The sequence below is a fragment of the Notolepis coatsorum genome (assembly GCF_963971535.1).
Source record: "Notolepis coatsorum genome assembly, chromosome: 5".
NCBI classification, from domain to species: Eukaryota; Metazoa; Chordata; class Actinopteri; order Aulopiformes; family Paralepididae; genus Notolepis; species Notolepis coatsorum.
In genome coordinates this window covers 156,120,340-156,143,176 of record NC_140169.1, presented here as the reverse complement: position 1 = coordinate 156,143,176, position 22,837 = coordinate 156,120,340, and the positions used below count along the sequence as shown (strand labels likewise).

At 45.6% G+C, this 22,837-nt stretch overlaps 1 protein-coding gene across 1 annotated transcript in view; it reads left to right on the top strand.

Annotated features, from left to right (window-relative positions):
- pde11a (phosphodiesterase 11a) overlaps positions 1-22,837 on the top strand; it is a gene marked incomplete at both ends in the record, with an annotated part of 580,355 nt that overhangs the window by 9,506 nt on the left and 548,012 nt on the right. Inside the window, one exon of the mRNA XM_084314342.1 lies at positions 16,535-16,973. Coding sequence (XP_084170468.1) covers positions 16,535-16,973 — 439 coding nt within the window. The remainder of the gene's footprint in view (positions 1-16,534; positions 16,974-22,837) is intronic.

Below are 22,837 nucleotides of genomic sequence, written 5' to 3'. Positions count from 1 at the left end.
CTGGAAGGTATGGTTCCCGTGGAGCTTTCTCTCTGTGTTAAAGAGATGATTCGGCGAAAGTACTTCACTTTAGAGTATTTGAACCAAAAGATTGCATCATTCCCGTATCAGCACGCTGATAAAGTGGATAGACCTCACCCAATTCCCCAAACATTTGTTTCTCGAGGAACAATAGGAGGCAATGGGCATGAAAATGCCACTCTGCTCCGACTGCTTCCATTACTTGTAGGCAGTGTAGTACCAGTGGGTGATGCAGCATGGGCAGTTTTGATGGAGCTGAAAGAGGTGCTAGAGTTAGCATTGTGCCCATCATATACTGATGAAACCTTAGACTATTTTCAGTGCAAAATCAGTGATCATAGACAGGTACTATTAGAGGTTTTCCCTGCAGTTAAACTCCGTCCTAAACATCACTATGTGGAGCATTATCCCGCTCTAGTTAAGTGCTTTGGACCCCTGCTGCATGTTTGGACCATGCGATTTGAGGCCAAGCACCGCTTTTTCAAAAGAGTGGTGCATGACACTCAAAACTTCAAAAATATCTTGAAGACGATGGCAATCAGACACCAACACATGATGGCATATCATCTTGCTTCACCATCATATTTCAAGCCAAAAACCCAGGCATCCAGGGTTGACTCTGTTCTGGTTTCATCTCTACCAGCAGTAGCTCAGGTACACATTAGAGGACACACAGTTAGTGACACAATCTACCAGACATCAAAGGTAACCATTGATGGCACAGACTATGTCTGTGGAATGTTTCTCTCCGTCAGAGTCAGTGGTGGACTGTCTACATTTAGCCAAATAGAACAGATCTACCTTGTGAATAACGAGGTTTCTTTTCTGTGTCGAGACTATGACTCCTGGTATATAGAACATCTTAGGTCCTATGAGCTGTCAACCACACAACCACATCTGTCCATCTACCTACAGTCTGGTCTCAATGATACAGTCCCACTCTCAGCATACAAGATCGATGGTCTGCTGCTGCTGACTCCCAAGCGATTCATTCAAGTGAAACGGAACTGAGTCCAGCTAATGGTGAATAGTTATTTTATTAATCAATTATTGTGTCTTTATTCACTCGTTGTGTAATTGACCAGTTTATATTCTGTATAAGTTCATATTCTGTATATGTTAATAATGACGCTTTCTGTGTTGTGTTTATGACTACTCCTTAGGTCCTTGAGCTGCTGTCTGTCGACCGGACCACATCTGTCCACTGTCCATCTACCTGCAGTCTGGTCACAACGATACAGTCCCACTCTCAGCATACAAGATCGATGGTCTGCTGCTGCTGCTGCTGACTCCCAAGCGATTCATTCAAGTTTCCATAGCACAATGGCAGCTGCCTCCCCACAACCCATGATCCTTCGTGTTGTTGAGACAGACCGGGCTAGAAAATTAAAACTCAGTTCACGACCCGCCTCTGTTGATGCACTGATCACGATTATAAAAGAACAGTTGGAAATAGACCTTGACTTCAGTTTGCTGTATGAAGATCCAGACTTTGATGGGAAACTTACTTCCCTTGATGACATTACGGAATTGCCACAAAAAGCTGTTGTGCACATTTCACTTTCGCTCGACTCCAGCTCTCTCGCATCTACTGATATACTTTCAGATATGTCATCTCCAGAACGTCTAAGCAGATGGCCTCCAGGTCCTTTTCCAGTTCCTACATTTGCATTCGATGTTGAGCTGAAACTTAGAGACGGAAACAACGAATTTGAGAAGAACAAGAGACACCTTAAGTTGACCTAAAGCACGACATCTTAGAAAAGCTTGCATCTACAATGTATGCTTTCAAGGCTTATCCAAGTGATAAAGAGATAGCAGTGGCTTCTGCGGCTCTTGTCGCCAAACATCCCTGCTTGAAGGAAGCAGGATCTGAGACCGGCTGCAATGGATGGAAGAACAGCATCAAATTCAAGATGGGCAATTTCAGGAACAAGCTGAGACGGGCAGGATGTGAGGAGGTCACTGTAAATGCTGGAAAAAGAGGTAGAAGCAATCCTGATGGCGAACCTTCACATTCCAACATTAAAAGACCCAAGCGAGCAGAAGTAAACTTCCTACCCAACTATCCCCAAGGAGAGGATTCCTTGAGGCTTGAGCAGTTGAGGCAGACAATTGCTGAAGAAGTCAAGAAGACTGAGAAGAACCTGCCCCTCATTAGAAAGCTGATGCAGACCACATTTGCCCTGCGCCGACAGACCATAGTGAAGTCCAGCCCACCAGTGAAAGAGCTCATGGACCTCTGGCCTGCTCTCAAAATGGAGTCTGAGGTAATATAGATCAGCTCTCTTTCCTGTGTTAACATTTGGCACATTCTGTGTGTTTTAAAGTGAAACTTGTGATTCTTAAGCCTGGTTTATATACTCTAGCGGCGCATCTGCGTGTGTGTTCTGTGCGCCCCCGCGAGCTAGTCATCAGCGACCGATTCCGCAAAGCATGTAATGACATGGTTGACCAGAAATCCCGCCGTCATGCTCTGAAGCCCAAACCAAACAAAGTAAGAGATCCACCAAGTTGAAGTGACTAATTGATGTTGATATACTATATTGTCCTGCTGTTTTTAAATATAGGTGTATGCAGAGTTCCAGCTGATTACCAACCAGAACCTGCCCAACACATTCTACGCTGAGCTTGACCGCCATCTTCCTCGACTGATGACGTTATTCAGACAGAAGGCGTCCAAAACTGGGAACACAGCAGATGCTTTGGCTCACATTTTAAAAATCCACGATGAACAGGTAAATAGATTATTATACATGTCATAGGTCGAACCTCTGTAACATTGAACAGGTTCAATGATTCAAATGAGCTTTTGAATTTTACAATTAGTCCACCATTGTGTCTTTGCCATTTTTCTGATTGCATTAAAGATGTGAACATGTTATTTGTGGACATATCTGATTGGACTGTTTAAAATCCACTTTGTTCAGTAAACATTTCCATATAATACAATTCTTTTTCTTCTTCTTAATCTTACATCTTAATAGGAAATCCATGATGTTCACACCAGGCGTACCACTGTTCTCCATGCCCTGCCTGTGTATCTGCATGAGGAAGTCGCTGGATTTTTCAAAACCTGCACAGTGAGTCCGAGTAAAAATAATTTACAGTACAACTGTATATTAAGTGAACAGTTAATCAAAATGCTAAGTATCATTCTTCCTTCCTTCCAGGTCTCCCTTGTGAAAGAGATATTTGATCTCGACGGGACTAACCTGGTTAAATAAAAATAACCTTCTCACCAAAAAAATTGTTCTAACTAAAATATAAACAACTTACAAACACAACTCCATATACTTAGCTTTGTGCTGCACTTTGTAGAAACCATGGATTTATTTGTGATTATTATGTCTCTTTCATTCCTTCAGGACACGCCTGATGAGCCAGAGCTTCAGGGTGTTGCAGTGGCCCTCCTTACTGTCATCAGTGACCATGACACAAGTCCAGTTCACTACCAGCCTGTGACAATCTCTGTTGTCATTGAAAGTCACATCATGATCAGCCTCCCCAGATTTGGTGATTCCTTCCTGGTAATGTTTGGACTAATCTATGCACTACACCTCAGCTACCCCAAGGGACTTACCAACACTTTTGAATTCATTCAGAAGATTTTACTAGGTCTAGAAGCTGGTAAACTGTCGCCCAGGTTGCAGACTCTCAAGAATGACTTGATGATGCAATAATCTTTTTTTCTTCTGATTTTTCAATGGATTTTCTCCCCGTCCCAATTAGTCGTTGTGCCAATTCCCCCCCCCCCCCCCCCCCCTACCTGGTGCTGTATGCATGTTCTCCTACGAGTCGGTATAAGGGCGTCCCGAGTCGATCGCACGCTTCCCCCGAGACATGCGCCGACAGCCAGTGACGTCTTTTCACTTGGCAGCGAGGGCTCTCATTGGTGAAGTGTAATGCGTGGGAGGGCACGCTATCTCCACCAAGTCCTGCCCCGCTTAGCAAGCGCCGAGACCTGACCTGTAGGCATCGCTGTCCACAACGCCAGATTCCCACCCGCCAACTTCCCCACCCCCTAATACTGCCAAATTGTATTAGTGTGAACGGCCAGCCAAGCTGGTGACAACGCAGGGAGTTGGATTCGAACACGCAAATCCAGTGTCTCCAGCGTTGGTGACGAACGCAATCTCCGCTACGTCACCTGACCGCTCTTGCATTAAACTTTTGAAGGTATTATTTTGACATGACAAGGAAATTAATACCTCACCCCACATCCTTCTTTCAGATGAGTTTCTATTCCTTACTGTTACGAAGGATCAGATTAAACCGAATATATATATTTATTGATTGATATATATTGCATAATATTTGTATATCGTTTGATATCCCTTGTGTATTCCTTGTACATATACACGGAATATCCCTTTAACCTAGTACAGACCATAATATTTCGTTCTCCTATTGGACAGCGGTCCCTTAGTCGCCACTGCCATACCCCCAAGGTCTATTTCAAAGCCACCGTCAAGGCTTGTCTGAACATGCCCGGTTCGGCGCAAGAATACGAGACAGGAATAAGGCTGGTACTAGTTTGTTCGCCTAACGTATAAATACGTCGCAGGTGGATACAGCAGCACTTAGCCTAAAGTCAAGTTACTCTCGAACGAGTTAACCTAGAAACGTGTTACCCTCAAACGTAAAGCCTTCATCACGAGTCAACGACCAAGTGAAGTGAGCAACCGTGCATCTAAATAGAGCACTTATAACCGCGTGCGAATAGGATAGTAAAGTGTCAGAGCTTAGTGGAATAACGTCAAGTTCGACCTAGTTAATGTGAAGTACCGCGCACCGGAGAATCTACACCGGTGAATGCAGAGCCCCTTTCCGGCTGGATTATTATTATATTGCTTTGGTCCTGTGGCTATTGGAGCGGAGGAGAATCGTCTACACCCCACTACTGTGTGGGATTTACCCGTGAGGAACATCACTCGAGCCCGTCTCTAGGAGAGGCTGGCCGGCTTTCACCTATGCTGCACGCATACTGGGATTACAGCTGCTGCTTTCGTCTGCCGATCAAGGGAGTAATATACCGCCTCCCATAGCAGGAGCTTATTGAGTCCCCGTTGATCCAGACTTTGCATTCGAACATTTCCTCCCCCTGCTGGCTTACAACCGGTGGGAACCCTACTAGTATCTCCCGCTGCCCACTAGTGTACCATAGATATAATTCCTAAGATACAGGTGGTATCCATTATCTCCTGCGCAATATGAGAATGGACATACGTTATTGATTTGCTTACGCACATTTCTTTGCCTTATAAGCGCACCCAAAGTAAAGTATTGTTATACTATCATTGCTGCTAATAAATATTCTTAAACCCAGTTTTGTGTGGAACCGTGTCATTGTGGAGGTGTTCTCATCATATACCTGTGTACTGTATGGCCAGTAGTAATGTACATAAGACAGTAGTGGTTTAATGATACCATACTTATTTAATACAGTCAGGGAATTGTACCCCTCAGTTACAATTGGTCCTTCGAGCCGGAGATAGTAATTAGCGTAATATTAATATAATATTAATATTAACATGGCCGATGATGAACACTCCACAAACGGTTCTCCTAAACTAGATCGCCCGCAGCGCAGACATCAGCCACCTCCTTATCTAGAGGCATACGTTGTCAGTCCAATACCTAGCTTTAAAAGGAAGTTAAATACGGATAAAATAACTAAAGCGGATAGTAAAAGTATGCCAAACCCTGACCACCAGGCGACCCCGCCAGTAGAGACCCTAGTGGGTTCTAACGTAACTGACCAAGCTCACGGGGGGGACCAGGAGGGACATGACATTACTTTACCCCCCGCCGACGCCAACGAGGTAGTCCCCGGAGAGCTCCAGGATAAAGAAAGCGCTCCAGGGACGGAACCCGACCCACTACCAGAAGAGACGCACACCCAGGAGATGGATCTCCTCGGAGCGCGACAGGAGAACGGATCTCCAACGAGCACTGCCAGAAGCCGATCACCTCCGCCTGTGTCTTCCCCCAGCGAAGCGGACAAGATGCTGGCGCAGGCACTCATCGCCACCCTGGCAGCCTCCACTGAACGCGATCGACTCCAAGCGCAACAGACGAGAGAGCGCGAACAAGCTGCAGACGAACGAGAGCGCCTTCACGCGCAACTCCAAGCGCAAGCCCTCAGTGAACGCGAACATTCTGCAACCGAGCGAGAGCGCTTCCAGGCGCAACAAAGGAGTGAAGACGACCGCATAAGACTGGAGACCAGACGCCTTCAGACGGAAGAGAACATTGAAAGAAGCCGCGCCGATGCGCAGCACGCCGCCGCCAATGCGCAGCGCGACGCCGCCAATGCCCAGCGCGAAGCAGCGCGCGACGCCGCCCATGCCCAGCGCGAGGCAGAGCGCGACCGGCTGCAGGCGCAGCTGATGGACAAATTGATTACCATGGCGACACCCCCTCAATCCGCACGGAGCTCCCGGAGATCGTCAAGACAAGGGTCTAGGACACATTCCCCTACCCGACCAAGCGACCCGGGACCCCGCCAACAGGAGGATCCTGTCCACGTCTCCGAACCCCCTCCCCGGCCGGTCCATACGAGACCCAGCAACCGGGAAGAACCGGACCACGCCGAGAGACTGAACAGAAGACTCCAAGACCTAGCAGAGGAAGAGGAGGAGGAAGAGGAGGAATGTCAAGCCGACCAGCAGCAACGTACTCTGGACCAGGAGGCCCAGTACAGCCCCGACCAGCAGCAACGTACTCTGGACCAGGAAGTCCAGTACAGCCCAGACGTCAGCCCCGAGGCCCTGCGCTACAAACCCCCGACTCAACTCACGGGTGAGTTTGACGCACCGTCAGCACCGAGGAACAGCACCTGGGTACCCGACCTTCGGTACCCACCAAGTACCAGCCCAAGACGACACGCACGGGGAGACTCGCCCAGGAGGCCTCTCCCCCAACGCTCACCGATGTGCCAGCCATCCATGGCATCGTACCTTGGCACACCGACGTTCCCGGACTTCACACACGAGAACAGAGCACAGTACACAGAGCTACGAATGTGCTTAGAGACAATGATGTCCGATGTACCGGATGAAACGTACAAGTATGCTATCCTACTCAAGCACCTGAAGGTGCCCAGAGCACACAATATAGCGCTGGCATATTCCAACTCTACTACCCCATACACCGCGGCTCTAGTAGCCCTCGACCAACGTTATGGACGCATATGGGACTACGTGATACAAGAGATAAGAGACATTGACCGTCTCCCCCCAGCCAGAGACAACAGAGCATTAGATGACCTCTCTATCAAGGTACAGTCCCTGGTAGGGATGCTGGGGTCCCAAAAGGAAAAAGGGATCTATGAACTGTACGCTAACTCTAATGTAGAGAGGATACTAGAGAAGCTCCCTCCCGCCCGACAAGAGCGCTTCAGGCGGCAGAGAGACCACCGCGACCCCAACGGCCCAGAGGCATCCCTCCTAGACCTATCTGAGTTCCTCGCCAGGGAGGTCAGTAGCCTACGACTCGACATGTTCGTATGGAGTGGACCAAGCCCAAGACCAGGACCTCGGGGATCAAATGATAACCGCCGGTCGGTGACCGTTATGCACCAAGCCGAATCAGTACCGCAGCACAAGAACCACAACACCCCCTCGACGAAAGAGGACCAGTGGAAGGTTGAATGCCAGTACTGTGAAGGGGAACATCGGTTGTATCAATGCGACACTTTCGGGAAGCTGACCACGGACGAGGTGAGTCAGTGGATCAAGGACCACCGCTGCTGCTTCCGCTGCGCGTGCAGCCATATGGCAGCTGAGTGCCGCTTGAAGAAGAAGTGTAGCAGGTGCGGCGGCACCCACTTGGAGGTCCTGCATGACATCAACAAGCGTCAGCCAGGACAACAGAGTGGGCCCGTCGCGGTAATGTACCATGCCGAGGCGGTGGCACCAGTACCAAAGATCCACCAGACCGCTCCCTGGTGTCCCGACTGCTACAGCAGACACTGGGAGTCACGGTGCTACTCGGACGACCGCGAGTCGGCACCACCCCAGATGATCCAAAGCAACCGACCAACAGGAGTGCTCCACATTGACCAGCATAGCGGGACCCCCCGAGTGCTCATCAAAGTGTCAGAGTGCTCCTGAGCTACGAGGACAAGGTCCTGGACACTTACGCCGTCCTGGACGACGGGTCTGAAAAGACCCTCCTCCTCGCTTCCGCCGCAGCCCAGTTGGGCCTGCGGGGTGCCAAAGGTACCATGACCATACGCACCATCAGAAGGGACCAGAAGACCATAAAAGGTGAAAGGGTCTCCTTCAAGATAGCAGCGGTGGACCAGCCCGAGAAGCAGTATAGTATAACCAACGTCTTCACCAGCCACGACATAGGCCTGTCTCAGTACACCTACCCCATCCCACAGCTGATGGCGAAGTATGTGCACCTACGTCAACTACCTATACCGCTTATCGACGGCGCCACACCGACCCTGCTCATCGGCTCCGACCACGCGGACCTCATTCTCCCAATTGAGGCGGCCCACATCGGACCCAAAGGATGCCCAGTCGCGGTTCAGACACGACTGGGATGGACGCTCCAGGGCCCCCTCTACGGACTTGACAGTCAACCCACGTCTACACGCTGCCTACACACAAAGGCGAGCGACACCGGCCACCCCCTCGTACAGCCCGTTGAGAGGCTATTGACATTAAGCGAGAGGCCTGTGAGAGAACCGTGGGCACAAGAGGGAGTTCGGAACTCCACCCCCCTCAGCTGCGCTCCAGACGTAGCTGACCTCGAACCCAGCACCCCAAGCGACTCCTTGACGGGGCGGCCGGAACCGGCCCCTCCTCAGACGGGGTACAGAGCAAACAAGAGAAACAGACGGAGGAGGAGGAGGCACAGCCAAGCACAGATCAAAGCAGTCTCAGGCCCGCTTCCTCCTAAGCCCCCCTTCATCCCGTCCAGTCGTCATGATCATAGACCAGTCACTACCCCGAGCTGCGTGGCCGGCCGGCCGCGTAAGCAAAGTGACCACTGGTGCCGACGGAAAGGTCAGAGCGGCAGAAGTGCTCGTCCAAGGGCGGACATACACCCGGCCCGTGGCGAGGCTGATAGAGGTGCCAAGGCTCCCCGACACTCTTGATGACGACCATGACCCCTGACTTTGTGAACTGCCCTACCCTCACAACAGACATTGAGTAGTGGACAGTGCGGTTAATCTGTCTCTGCTTATCTAATTAGGTGGGACTAATTAGGAGGCGGCTGTTACGAAGGATCAGATTAAACCGAATATATATATTTATTGATTGATATATATTGCATAATATTTGTATATCGTTTGATATCCCTTGTGTATTCCTTGTACATATACACGGAATATCCCTTTAACCTAGTACAGACCATAATATTTCGTTCTCCTATTGGACAGCGGTCCCTTAGGCGCCACTGCCATACCCCCAAGGTCTATTTCAAAGCCACCGTCAAGGCTTGTCTGAACATGCCCGGTTCGGCGCAAGAATACGAGACAGGAATAAGGCTGGTACTAGTTTGTTCGCCTAACGTATAAATACGTCGCAGGTGGATACAGCAGCACTTAGCCTAAAGTCAAGTTACTCTCGAACGAGTTAACCTAGAAACGTGTTACCCTCAAACGTAAAGCCTTCATCACGAGTCAACGAGTGAAGTGAGCAACCGTGCATCTAAATAGAGCACTTATAACCGCGTGCGAATAGGATAGTAAAGTGTCAGAGCTTAGTGGAATAACGTCAAGTTCGACCTAGTTAATGTGAAGTACCGCGCACCGGAGAATCTACACCGGTGAATGCAGAGCCCCTTTCTGGCTGGATTATTATTATATTGCTTTGGTCCTGTGGCTATTGGAGCGGAGGAGAATCGTCTACACCCCACTACTGTGTGGGATTTACCCGTGAGGAACATCACTCGAGCCCGTCTCTAGGAGAGGCTGGCTGGCTTTCACCTATGCTGCACGCATACTGGGATTACAGCTGCTGCTTTCGTCTGCCGATCAAGGGAGTAATATACCGCCTCCCATAGCAGGAGCTTATTGAGTCCCCGTTGATCCAGACTTTGCATTCGAACATTTCCTCCCCCTGCTGGCTTACAACCGGTGGGAACCCTACTAGTATCTCCCGCTGCCCACTAGTGTACCATAGATATAATTCCTAAGATACAGGTGGTATCCATTATCTCCTGCGCAATATGAGAATGGACATACGTTATTGATTTGCTTACGCACATTTCTTTGCCTTATAAGCGCACCCAAAGTAAAGTATTGTTATACTATCATTGCTGCTAATAAATATTCTTAAACCCAGTTTTGTGTGGAACCGTGTCATTGTGGAGGTGTTCTCATCATATACCTGTGTACTGTATGGCCAGTAGTAATGTACATAAGACAGTAGTGGTTTAATGATACCATACTTATTTAATACAGTCAGGGAATTGTACCCCTCAGTTACACTTACTGTAATCAGTGATCATGACACAAGTCCAGTTCACTACCAGCCTGTGACAATCTCTATTGTCATTGAAAGTCATATCATGATCAGCCTCCCCAGATTTGGTGATTCCTTCCTGTAATGTTTGGACTAATCTATGCACTACCCCAAAGCACTTACCAACACCTCAAAAGTGTGTCTATAGAAACTCATCTGAAATGTCTTGTCATGTCAAAATAATACCTTCAAAAGTTGCTGTACTACTTTGCAGATGTTCAGCCAATAGGTCCAAACTACTCAATGTACCTTGTTCTTTATTTTTTATGTAATATGTTTACATTTGAGAGTTTTACAGTTCGAATTTTCTTAACCGTCTATAGCTGGCATTATTGTAATTTCATCCAAGTAAGTTTTAGAGTTGAAAGAGTTGATCAGAATCTCAAAGGCAACATCCAAGTCCCAAACGTTTGTGTCTCGAGGAACAATAGGAGGCAATGGGCATAAATGCCACTCTGCTCTGACTGCTTCCATTGCTTGTAGGCAGTGGTAGAGTTAGTGTTCTCAGTACAGAGTACAAGGCGATATACCAGGAGCCATAAACGCAACACAGAAGCGTTATTATTAACATATACAGAATATGAACTTATACAGAATATGAACTGGTCAATTACACAACTAGAGTGAATAAAGACACAATAATTGATTAATAAAATAACTATTCACCATTAGCTGGACTCAGTTCCGTTTCACTTGAATGAATCGCTTGGGAGTCAGCAGCAGCAGACCATCGATCTTGTATGCTGAGAGTGGGACTGTATCCTTGAGCCCTTGTAGGCAGTAGTATACTGCCCTGTCAAGGCTAACCGCAGTAACTTGAAAAAAGTAAAAATTTAGTTATGAGTGAAATTGACCTTGTCAATAAATGTTTTATCTTGTGACCAAGTTTCAGATGTTAATGTCGCTCAGTTTTGGAGATATGGGGTTTTAAAAACTGCAGTAACTACAAAATCACACTCAAAACCCAGGCAGACCGCAGTAACTTCCAAACAGTGAAAAATGGCTTTAAAGTGTTTTGACCTGCCATCCAAAATGTGTTATAGGTAAATAGATGATAGTACCCAGATTTAACATGTATTAATGAGGTAATCTTTAGGCATACAAAAATATGACATAATTATTTTAATTAACCCCAAAAAAGCAGATATTGCACTCTGCTGCACGATTTCCTTAAATAATTATACAGGTAATGTACAGGAAAAGTGCAGTAACTTCAAATACAATGTTGTTTTCCCTCCAGCTTTCATAACTTAACCTAGCCATTTTGAAAATGAAATTTAATACCTGAATATATTGGAATGATGATGATCCAAATAAAATGGCTAGGTGAAGTTATGAAAGCTGGAGGGAAAACAACATTGTATTTGAAGTTACTGCACTTTGCCTGTACATTACCTGTATAATTATTTAAGGAAATCGTGCAGCAGAGTGCAGTATCTGCTTTTTTGGGGTTAATTAAAATAACTACGTCATATTTTTGTATGCCTAAAGATTACTTCATTAATACATGTTAAATCTGGGTACTATCATCTATCTACCTATAACACATTTTGGATGGCAAGTCAAAAAACTTTAAAGCCATTTTTCTCAGTTTCACTGTTTGGAAGTTACTGCAGTCTGCCTTGACAGGGCAGTATAGTTAGTGTACTGTATAGTGTTCTTAGTACAGAGTACTGTAGTGTTCTAGTTATCATTCTGCAAACATAGCCTGCTCTAAATGACGGATGGTGCCTCTGACATTCTGACTAACTCTTTCAATGAAAACACCATCTTGTTCCATGATACATGTAAAAAGAAACTTGAAACATTCTGACTAACTCTTTCAATGAAAACACCATCTTGTTCCATGATACATCATGGAGCAAATACAGCTGCATTTCCATATGTAGGTATGTGCACTATTAACAGTATTGCCAGCTGTATAGCATGTAATGTGGATTGGTATTTTGGTTCCACATTGGCAGGACCCAATATACAGCACAACGTTTGTGAATTTTACATGTGCCAAGCGGATTGACAATTTTCAGATAATCTATACATTTTATTCTGTACTGTACATAGATACACTGTGTTATCCCAACGGTCACAATAGTTGCCGTCAACATGTTTGCTCATTCTATGACCACACTATACAAATTTGAGTAATTCAGCCAGGATGTAAACGGCTCTGGTCATGTGCACTGCACATATTGAGACCCTTTATTATTTCAATATTTGCTGGAAATACATTGATACATCATTCAGTAACATTTTCAGAGCCTTATAACAAACATTATTACACTATTGTGACCAGTGGGATTAAATGTGTAATATACATTACATTGTATGTACATGTTATAACATGCATGTATTTATTTTCTATATATATTTTCTATATATATATTTTCAATTTTAACATTGCCATAATGTTGGAGAGGGCAACACAATGTTTTTGTAAGATAAATAGATGTATACTCTTTGAATAGAAATAAATATAAAGAGTTTGAAGTTGTAACACAATGTTTTTGTAAGATAAATAGTTTCGATGAAGAACAAAACCTCCTAAATGCATACAAAAAAAGGGGAAAACTTCATATCTGCACTTTGCGAGGCATTGGTCGGTACATGGTCGGTATTGTTAACATACGTGTAATATAGTCCAAAAACAGTGTATACAGTGTTTACAGTGTTATTGTACATTGCTAACATACAGATTATATATGTATACTCTTTGAATAGAAAAAAATAAAAGAGTTGTTTGAAGTTGATATAATGTGCTTGTGTAGTTATTTTTCTGTTAACTTATTCACATGGATTTTAAAACTGAACCTTAAGTTATAGTAACTGCAAATATTTGAGTTGATTAACTTAAAAATTTGAGTTGATTAACTTAAAAGAAATGAGGCATTAGATTGCCTCAATGTCTTTGAGTTCTGTTAACTTAATCACATGTAACTGAACATATTTGAGTTGCCTCCACTTGAGAACCTTAAGTCACAGTAACTGAACATATTTGAACTGCCTTAACTGAGAACTAAGTCACAGTAACTGAACATATTTGAGTTGACACCACTTGAGAACCTTAAGTCACAGTAACTGAACATATTTGAACTTCCTTAACTGAGAACTGTAAGTCACAGTAACTGAACATATTTGAGTTGACACCACTTGAGAACCTTAAGTCACAGTAACTGAACATATTTGAACTGCCTTAACTGAGAACTGTAAGTCACAGTAACTGAATATATTTGAGTTGCCTCCACTAGAGAACCTTAAGTCACAGTAACTGAACATATTTGAACTGCCTTAACTGAGAACTGTAAGTCACAGTAACTGAACATATTTGAGTTGACACCACTTGAGAACCTTAAGTCACAGTAACTGAACATATTTGAATTGCCTTAACTGAGAACTGTAAGTCACAGTAACTGAACATATTTGAGGTGACTCCACTAGAGAACCTTAAGTCACAGTAACTGAACATATTTGAATTGCCTTAGCTGAGAACTGTAAGTCACAGTAACTGAACATATTTGAGTTGCCTCCACTTGAGAACCTTAAGTCACAGTAACTGAACATATTTGAACTGCCTTAACTGAGAACTGTAAGTCACAGTAACTGAACATATTTGAGTTGACTCCACTTGAGAACTGTAAGTCAGAGTAACTGACCATATTTGATTTGACTTAACTGAGAACCTTAAGTCACAGTAACAGACCATATTTGAGTTGCCTTAACTGAGAATTGTAAGTCTTAGCCAACTGAAAACATTTGAGTTGATCAACTTAAAAAATTTGAGGCATGGGATTACGTCAATTTTTTTAAGTTCTGGAAACTTATTCGGGTTTACAGTGTACCTGGAGGGGAGAGAACAGATGGTGGAGGTAAACGGTACCCTATCCCCCCCCTCACAGTGAGCTGTGGTGTTCCACAAGGAAGCATACTAGGACCGATACTATTCCTAATTTATGCAAATTACATGTCGTCAGCTTGTGACTGCAACTTGTTCCTGTTTGCGGACGACTCAGCCCTGCTGGTCTCTGACAAGAACAAGTTACAGGTTGAAAAAGCCCTCAGCTCGGAACTAGGCAAAATCTGCATATGGCTCGCCGACAACAAACTATCATTACACATGGGCAAAACAGAGTCTATACTCTTCGGTTCAAATAACAAACTCAGCAAGACCAACGGCTTCTCGGTTACAGTGGGTGACAATATTGTCACAAGGAAAGATGAAATTACCTACCTAGGTTCCATCCTAGAGGCTAATCTTTCCTGTGACAAAATGGCATCCAATGTAATAAAAAAAAGTCAACCAACGAACTCGATTCTTGTACCGGATCTCCTCTCTGGTAAACAAGAATACCCTGAAGACTCTGGCAGGAGCACTCATTCAAGGGTACTACGACTATGCTTGCACCTCATGGTACCAAAGCACCTCAAAGGCACTAAAAAACAAATTACAAACATCTCAAAACAAGCTAGTCAGACTACTGCTTGACCTGACTCCTAGAACCCACCTCACCCCGGCCCACTTTGACAACCTAGGATGGCTTAGAGTAGACGACAGAGTACAGCAACTTGCAATGGGCCTGGTCTACAAGATACACTACGCGACCAAGGTACCCATGTACATGTCAAAATACTTCCCAAAGGTCAGTCAATACCACGATCACAACACCAGAGGGAGCTCCACAAATCATGTTAAACCCAGATTCGGCTCAAACAAGGGACTAAACACGTTTCGCAATTATGCCACATCAATGTGGAACGCCCTACCCAAAGCTGTAAAGGAATGTGAATCACTACCCACTTTCAAAAACACTCTCAAAGAACACCTACGGGAGACTGCAATTCGAAACTGGCCCCTACAAATGTCTTAACCCAGTTGTACAGTAAATTGAGTAAAGTGACGCGGCAAACTCAGGACGCGCAACGAGGCTGCTGAGAGCTGTCGCGCGGAAATAGGCTGTCTATTGCCATTCTCTAACACAAACTCTAACCTTAACCAGCTCCTTAACAGCGCCTAAACTTAACCGTTCTAACCTTAACCAACTCCGAAACAATGCCTAACCTTAACCTTAACCTTAACCATGCCTAACCTTAACCATAGAAAGAATATTGCCATTCTCTAAGACAAACTCTAACCTTAACCAGCTCCTTAACAGCGCCTAAACTTAACCGTTCTAACCTTAACCAACTCCGAAACAATGCCTAACCTTAACCTTAACCTTAACCATGCCTAACCTTAACGGGCGAAAGAATACACGTTAAAAAAAAAATCACGTTAAAAAATTTTTTTTGATGGGATTCAAACTAGTCAACAACGGACCGCAGGACCGCAGGACCGCTGCTCTGCCAGGTGAGCTGAAGCGCCGAATGAAAATCATGGCAGATTTGGGCGGTTACATAATTCCGCAAGCTCTGCCGGCAGAGAAAGTTGCGCGTCACGTGCCTGTCGGGGCCAATCAGGCCTACCCCGGAAGTAACTTACTGTTGCGGATAAGCTATAAGCACCCCAACCCCCCCCCCCCCCTACAATGTACAGCCCCCACCCACCAACCCCACCCCACCCACCCAACCGCCTCCAATGTACAATTTCTACGTCAAATGTATATACACTCTTTTTCTGGACACTTTTTGTATCACAAACAGTACTGTATTTGCAAATCTGATATGTCATAAATGTATAGATGTAGCAGTACTGTCTGTATGTCATGTATGTCATTATGATGAATTGAAAATGGGGGACACTGATGTAAACAAGACGAAAGTCTTTCTCTGATCTGCATCCCCTTCTGCAATCTGTTAATAAACTTTTCAATCAATCAATCAATCAATCAATTCAATCATCTTTTTTCTTCTTCTCTGTTTTGGTACTCTTGTTTTTTTTTTATATATCTATTTTTAGTGCTGCTTATAGTTTTTAATATGCTCCCTCTGTACAGCACTTTGTGCCCCTGTGGCTGTTAAAGCGCTTTATAAATAAAGTTGGATTGGATTGGATTAAATAAAGTTTTCATTCATTCATTAATTCATTAATTCAGGAAAGCCAGCTCGCTGCCGCCGACCACGGCGCACATCCTCAGCGCGCTCCTGGAGTCGCGCGTGAACCTCCCCCGCTACCCGTCCACGGCGGTGGACTTCAAGTACTACCTGAAGGAGCACAACGAGCGCGAGTTCTTCCTGGAGCTGGTGAAGGACATCTCCAACGACCTGGACCTCGCCAGCCTCAGCTACAAGATCCTGGTGTTCGTCTGCATCATGGTGGACGCCGACCGCTGCTCCCTGTTCCTGGTGGAGGGCAGCGCCAACAAGAAGACGCTGGTGTCCAAGTTCTTGGACGTGCACGCGGGCATCACGGCGCGTCACCTGCCGTCCCCGCGGGGCGCGTGCTCGGACGAGGTGCAGGTGCCGTGGGGCAAAGGGATCATAGGATACGTCGCGGAACACGGGGAGACGGTCAACATCCCCGACGCGTATCAGGTGTGTGTTGTTGTTGTTGTTGTTATACCTTTTCCTGGTGTGTGTGACTGTGTGTGTGTGTGTGTGTGTGTGTGTGCGTGTGTAGGTGTGTAGGTGTGTGTGTGTGAGAGAGAGAGAGAGAGAGAGAGAGAGAGAGAGAGAGAGTGAAGGAGACAGAGAGAGAGTGAGAGAGAGAGAGTGAAGGAAACAGAGAGAGAGAGTGAGAGAGATAGATTGAAGGGGAGAGAGAGAGAGTGGGTGGGTGCAAAGCCTTTTATGTGCAATTAAAAAGCATGTAAGCATGCTTATGTAGCGTGATCCAATCTGCGTTGTGTCTGGTGTGAGGTGGAAGTAGACTCCGACAACGGTACTCAATTGATGGTTGTTTTATTGGTGATCTCCTGTTATTGAACCAACACAGCACACACAAAACATGGCGTGAGCTACCATCATCACCGTGTAGTCCACCTCTGCTCTCGTTCATGACAAACTCAAAGAGCGCGAGCGCGCGCGCACATTCAAAACAGCGCGCCATCCACAGTTACAACAATTGTTAGCTACTATTAAATACATGTAGCTCAGTACAAGTCAACTTCAGCAAAAACATATGAAATAATATGAAATGAAAGACAGTGTGTAAGCATTAATTAAACCGAAATACAAAAACAACGGTTCATACCTGTTATTGAACCAACACAGCACACACAAAACATGGCGTGAGCTACCATCATCACCGTGTAGTCCACCTGTGCTTGCCAAACAGAATACTAGTTAGCACACAACGGTACTGTGGCTGTTTTACACAGGGTGAATTAATGTCATCACACAACAGGGTATTTCAGTACCAAAACCAAAACATAAATCAATTTTACAAGTTATACATAGCAATTAAATCAGATATTAGATAACCGAAAGGGCGTACCTCTGCTCTCGTTCACGGCAAACTCAGAGAGAGCGACCACTTCCGCCGGCGTCTCCCTTGCCGACAAACCAGCTAAACCATTTTGTACATTGGTTGAAAGTATTTACAATACAACAAATACTCAACTGGAAAGATGACCTATCCTCTCTAAACCCATTATAAAAGACCAAAAGGGATTTCGTTTGGAGAATCAATAACTCAATATGAGGAAATTAATATAAACTAGTAACCAAGGCACCCCTCCAAAAACACTAGAGTGAGCTCGGTCCACTTTGTTCCTTCAAAGTAAGAGTGTTTCCGTCTTGGCCTACTTATTTAAGATGAAAGATAACAGTTTCTGTCCATGATTCTAGCATAACAACTTCACTTTGCTACATTCTCCCCTACTGTTTTATGCCAGATCATGGACAGTGTTCCCTTCAATCAACTCAACAGCGTAAGTATAAACCAAAGAAATAGAAAAAAAAAAAAAATTACAGTCAACGCGTATTCCCTTAATTCCAAACCTAGAAAATAGGTTGACCAGCTCAAAAGCTACCCGATGAAGGATCAGGAAAAATAAACGGTAGCTAATCCCTCATCTAACCATAGACAAAAAAACATGCCATGTACATATTTATACCATGGAATACACCAAAATTACCAAATCATGTCTAATGCAATAGACAACCGTAACTACCAGTATGACTCAAAGAAAATCAAACAGCAAAATCAATGAAAGAAAAGAAACAAAATTCTAGTAATAAAAAGAATTACTCAAAAGAAAACAAAAAAAAATGGTGTCATCTTTTAGGATGACAGCAGAGCCCTGACTCTTTGTACAGCCATCGTCTGAATGAGCCTGTTAACTGGCCTGATGAGCCTCCCCAGCCTAGTGTAAACCCCTTGAGGTACCTCAACTACACTCGGTGTGACAGTGACAATGGCCGATTCAGGTTCACTCACTGGTACAAATAAGGATGCACTACAAGGGGCCTCCTCCGAAGCCAACATGTCTCCAGTAAATGATTCCACAGTTGTCGTGTCTGACGACTGATCACTATCCTGATAAACAATTACAGAGTATGACTCCTCTGATTCAACATCTGCATCTGGTCCCTCCATCCAAAAGTGGCATGGTTTCTTCAGTTTACACTCCTGCTCCTCACCATTATGTGTCTCAAGTGTAATTCTATGATGTTGATCACTACCCATGCTTCCCACCTGCACCTCTGCCGGCTCTGATACACCCTTCCCTGTCACTGTATCTACTACCCCCTCCACACTGGACTCAGGAAGATGAGCAACCCACCGGGCAGTTCTCAGCTCATCCTGATCAGAATCATCTGTCATTTCCTCACTCGGAACAGTGCCAGGAATAGACACCTCTATCTCTGGCTCATCCCATGACGGCAGAGGCAGGAAATTGACGGGCATAATCAAATTCCTATGAACAGTCTTAATCCTCCCTGTGACAGGATGACGGATACTGTATATGTTCAGCACACTGTTTTTACACACTACAGTATAGACGGCACTCTCCCAGCGGTCAGCTAGCTTTTTCTTGCCTCGCTCCCCCTTATTTGCCAGCAAGACCCGATCCCCCTTCTCTACCGCATGTCCCTTTAACTGTCTATTATACACCTCAGCTTGCCTGGTCTGTTGCTTCTCAGCATGCTTTTGAGCAAGTGCCATTGCTTCCCTCAGATCCTTTCCCAGTGACTGGACATACTTATCCACATCCACCGTATCTCCATCCAAAAGGACACTCTCAAACATAACATCGACAGGTAATCTTGGGGTGCGGCCAAACATCAAAAAGAAGGGTGGGAGCTCTGTGGTCTCATGCACCGTGCAATTATAAGCGAACGTCAATGTGTTCAACATCTGAGGCCATTTCACCTTGGAACGAGGTGGCAAAGCACGGATCATACTACCTAAAGTGCGGTTTAGACGTTCTGCTTGTCCATTTCCCATAGGATGGTATGGCGTGGTATGGGATTTTTCAACCCCTGCCATCTGAAGCATTTCTGCAATGAGTGCACTCTCAAAATTAGCCCCTCTGTCGCTATGAATGCAGGCTGCAAAACCATAAACAGAAAAAAAATTATTCCAGAGCACTCTGGCCACCGTCTTTGCAGATTGATTGGGACACGGATAAGCACACGCTAGTTTGGTAAAATGGTCAGTTATAACAAGCACATCAATGGACTTATTATTGGCATCCTCAGCCGACCAAAAGTCAATACACACCAACTCCAGTGGTGCAGTGGTGACTATAGATACCAGCGGAGCCCTAGCCTCCGGCTCAGGTGCTTTGCTCAGTACACATCTCTTACAATGACTCACATATTCTTTGACATCCTTTTCCATGGAGTCCCAATAGAAACGTTGTCTAGTGAGCCACAATGTGCGCTGCTGGCCCTGGTGACCAGCCTCATCATGTACCCCTTTCAGCACCTGTCCTCTCAGAGCGCTCGGTACAACATATTGAAAGACCTTCTTCTTACTCACAACGTGTTTTGAAACACGGTACAACACTCCTAATTTGGTTGTGAGTTTTCCCCACTGTCTCAATGTGCGGTTTGTTTCTTTCGACTCATGAACTCTCTCTCTTCGAGATGGGCGGCGGCCTCTATCTACAAAGAATTTGACTCTACCAGTAACAGGGTCCTGGCACTGCTTGTCGTACAATTCCTCATGCGTGAGGACAGGCAATGGGCTCTGTCCCATGGACACCAACCTTTCTAACTGCTGCACATGAGAGACTGCTCTCATAGCTGCGCCATCCTCCCAACAGCGATGTGTGTGGAGTACAGCAGATACCTCTTCACGGGATATGCTCCCACTGTCACTACCCACCTCACCACTGGCCTTAAGGGAACTCTGGGTGGACAACCCTAGGCCCTTCCTCCTCACCTCTGGTTCCTCACAGGTAAGACGGAACATGTTCTGCACGTCATCCACCTCCAAACCTTTAGCCTCCCTCAACAAGACATCATACGAGGTCCTTGTCAGCCTGTGCATCACCCTAGGCTTAGTAAAAGGCTCCCTGCTCAGTGCATCAGCTACTGTATTTTTAGGCCCAGGAATGTACTGAATGTCAAAATCAAAAGGTGCCAGCTTAGCCACCCATCTCTGCTCGCACGCATCGAGTTTTGGCTTTGTGAGGATGTACTTAAGTGGATTATTATCTGTCCACACTGTAAATTTATGTCCTCGCAGCCAATGGCTAAACTTGTCGTGTATAGCCCATTTCATGGCGAGAAACTCAAGCCTATGAGCTGGATATTTAGACTGAGCATGATTCAAAGATTTACTAGCAAAAGCTATGGGCCTGGCTGTGCTACACCCTTCCTGCACTTGTGAAAGCACAGCTCCCAGTCCACTAGTGGATGCATCTACAGACAATAAAAATGGCTGAGAAAAGTCAGGGTGAGCCAACAGAGCTTGTCCCACCAATGCGGCTTTTAACGCCTCAAAGGCCTCCCTACACTCCACAGTCCAGTCTGCTGCACTAAGCCTACGAAGGGGGGCAGCTCTCTTCCCTTTTACTTTGCCTCTCCGTGGCTTTTTCACACCCGTGGTCAACTGAAACAGTGGTCTTGCAACTACAGAGCAGTTCTCAATGTAATGTTGATAATACACCACCATTCCTAAAAATGACCGGATCTTATTGGCAGACGGGGTGACCCCATCCGACTCCATAATATCGCTCTCCGTCACACCCACTATAGCCTGCACCTTATCGGGGTCTGTGGCTATCCCTTCCCGAGAAACAATGTGTCCCAAAAACTTCAGTGACTTTCTCAGAAACTGACACTTAGACGGAGACAACTTCAGATTGTGTTCTCGTAAACGCTGAAATACCATCTCCAGCCTCTGCAAGCTCTCTTCTTCAGACTTGCCAAAGACCAGAAGGTCATCTAAATAACAGAGAAGACTCAGTGAGTTCTGATCACCAAAGATTGTGAGCATCATTCTCATGAACGTAGCTGGACTGTTACAAAGCCCCTGGGGCATACGGTTATATTCATGTAAACCGAGAGGAGAGGAGAACGCAGTGTATTTCTTATCATCCTCATGCAGTGGGACATTGTAATATCCGGATGTCAAATCCATAGAACTGAAAAAGGCTTTGCCTCCCAACGCTGCAAGTACATCTGCTTGATGAGGTAATGGATGTGCATCTTTCACTGTGCGAGCGTTTAACCACCTGAAATCTGTGCACAGTCTCAAGTCCCCATTCTTTTTCCAACAGAGAACAAGGGGGGATGCATACTCACTACTCGACTTCCTAATTATCTCCCTGTCCTCCATCTCGTTCAGAGTCTCTCTCAACTTTTGGTAATGGGCGGGGGAGAGCCTCCGGTAAGGTAACCGAAAGGGCCGATCGTCAGTCAGTCGGATACGGTGACAGAAGCCTCACCACAATCCAACCGGTGTCTAGAAAACACATCCTCATAGTTCTCAATTAGGTCAGTCAGTCTATCTTTCCAGACTGGTGAGACCTGACAGTCATCAACTGACAGGTTCTGGAGCCCTAGACTAGCCAGTCTATCATTCCCCCTAGCTACATTGTTGCTAGCACAACTCCTAGCTGTAAGACTGCCGTGAGAGCTGCCACTACTCACTCTACCGGCATTCTGGTGGACTGACGTGTTCGTATCACTGTCAAAATCTTCTAATGCAATGCATGGATATACGTCAGCCACTTTTGCATTCCGTCTCAAGGTGATAGCTTTGGTAGTCGGATTTATAATCTTGACAGGAAGCCACCCATCCCCCCAGAGAGGTGTAACTACCCTGCCAACTAGTATGTTACGGTGCACACAACGAGAGGCGCTGGGCTCAACAATAACGGTACTTCCCATAGAAAGTTTTGTCCTGGGTGGGAGACGACCCCACACTACATGCTCACTCATCGGTTCAAGTGTTACGGCCTGTTTCAACTTGACTGTTCCCACTTTGTCAGGAATTTCCT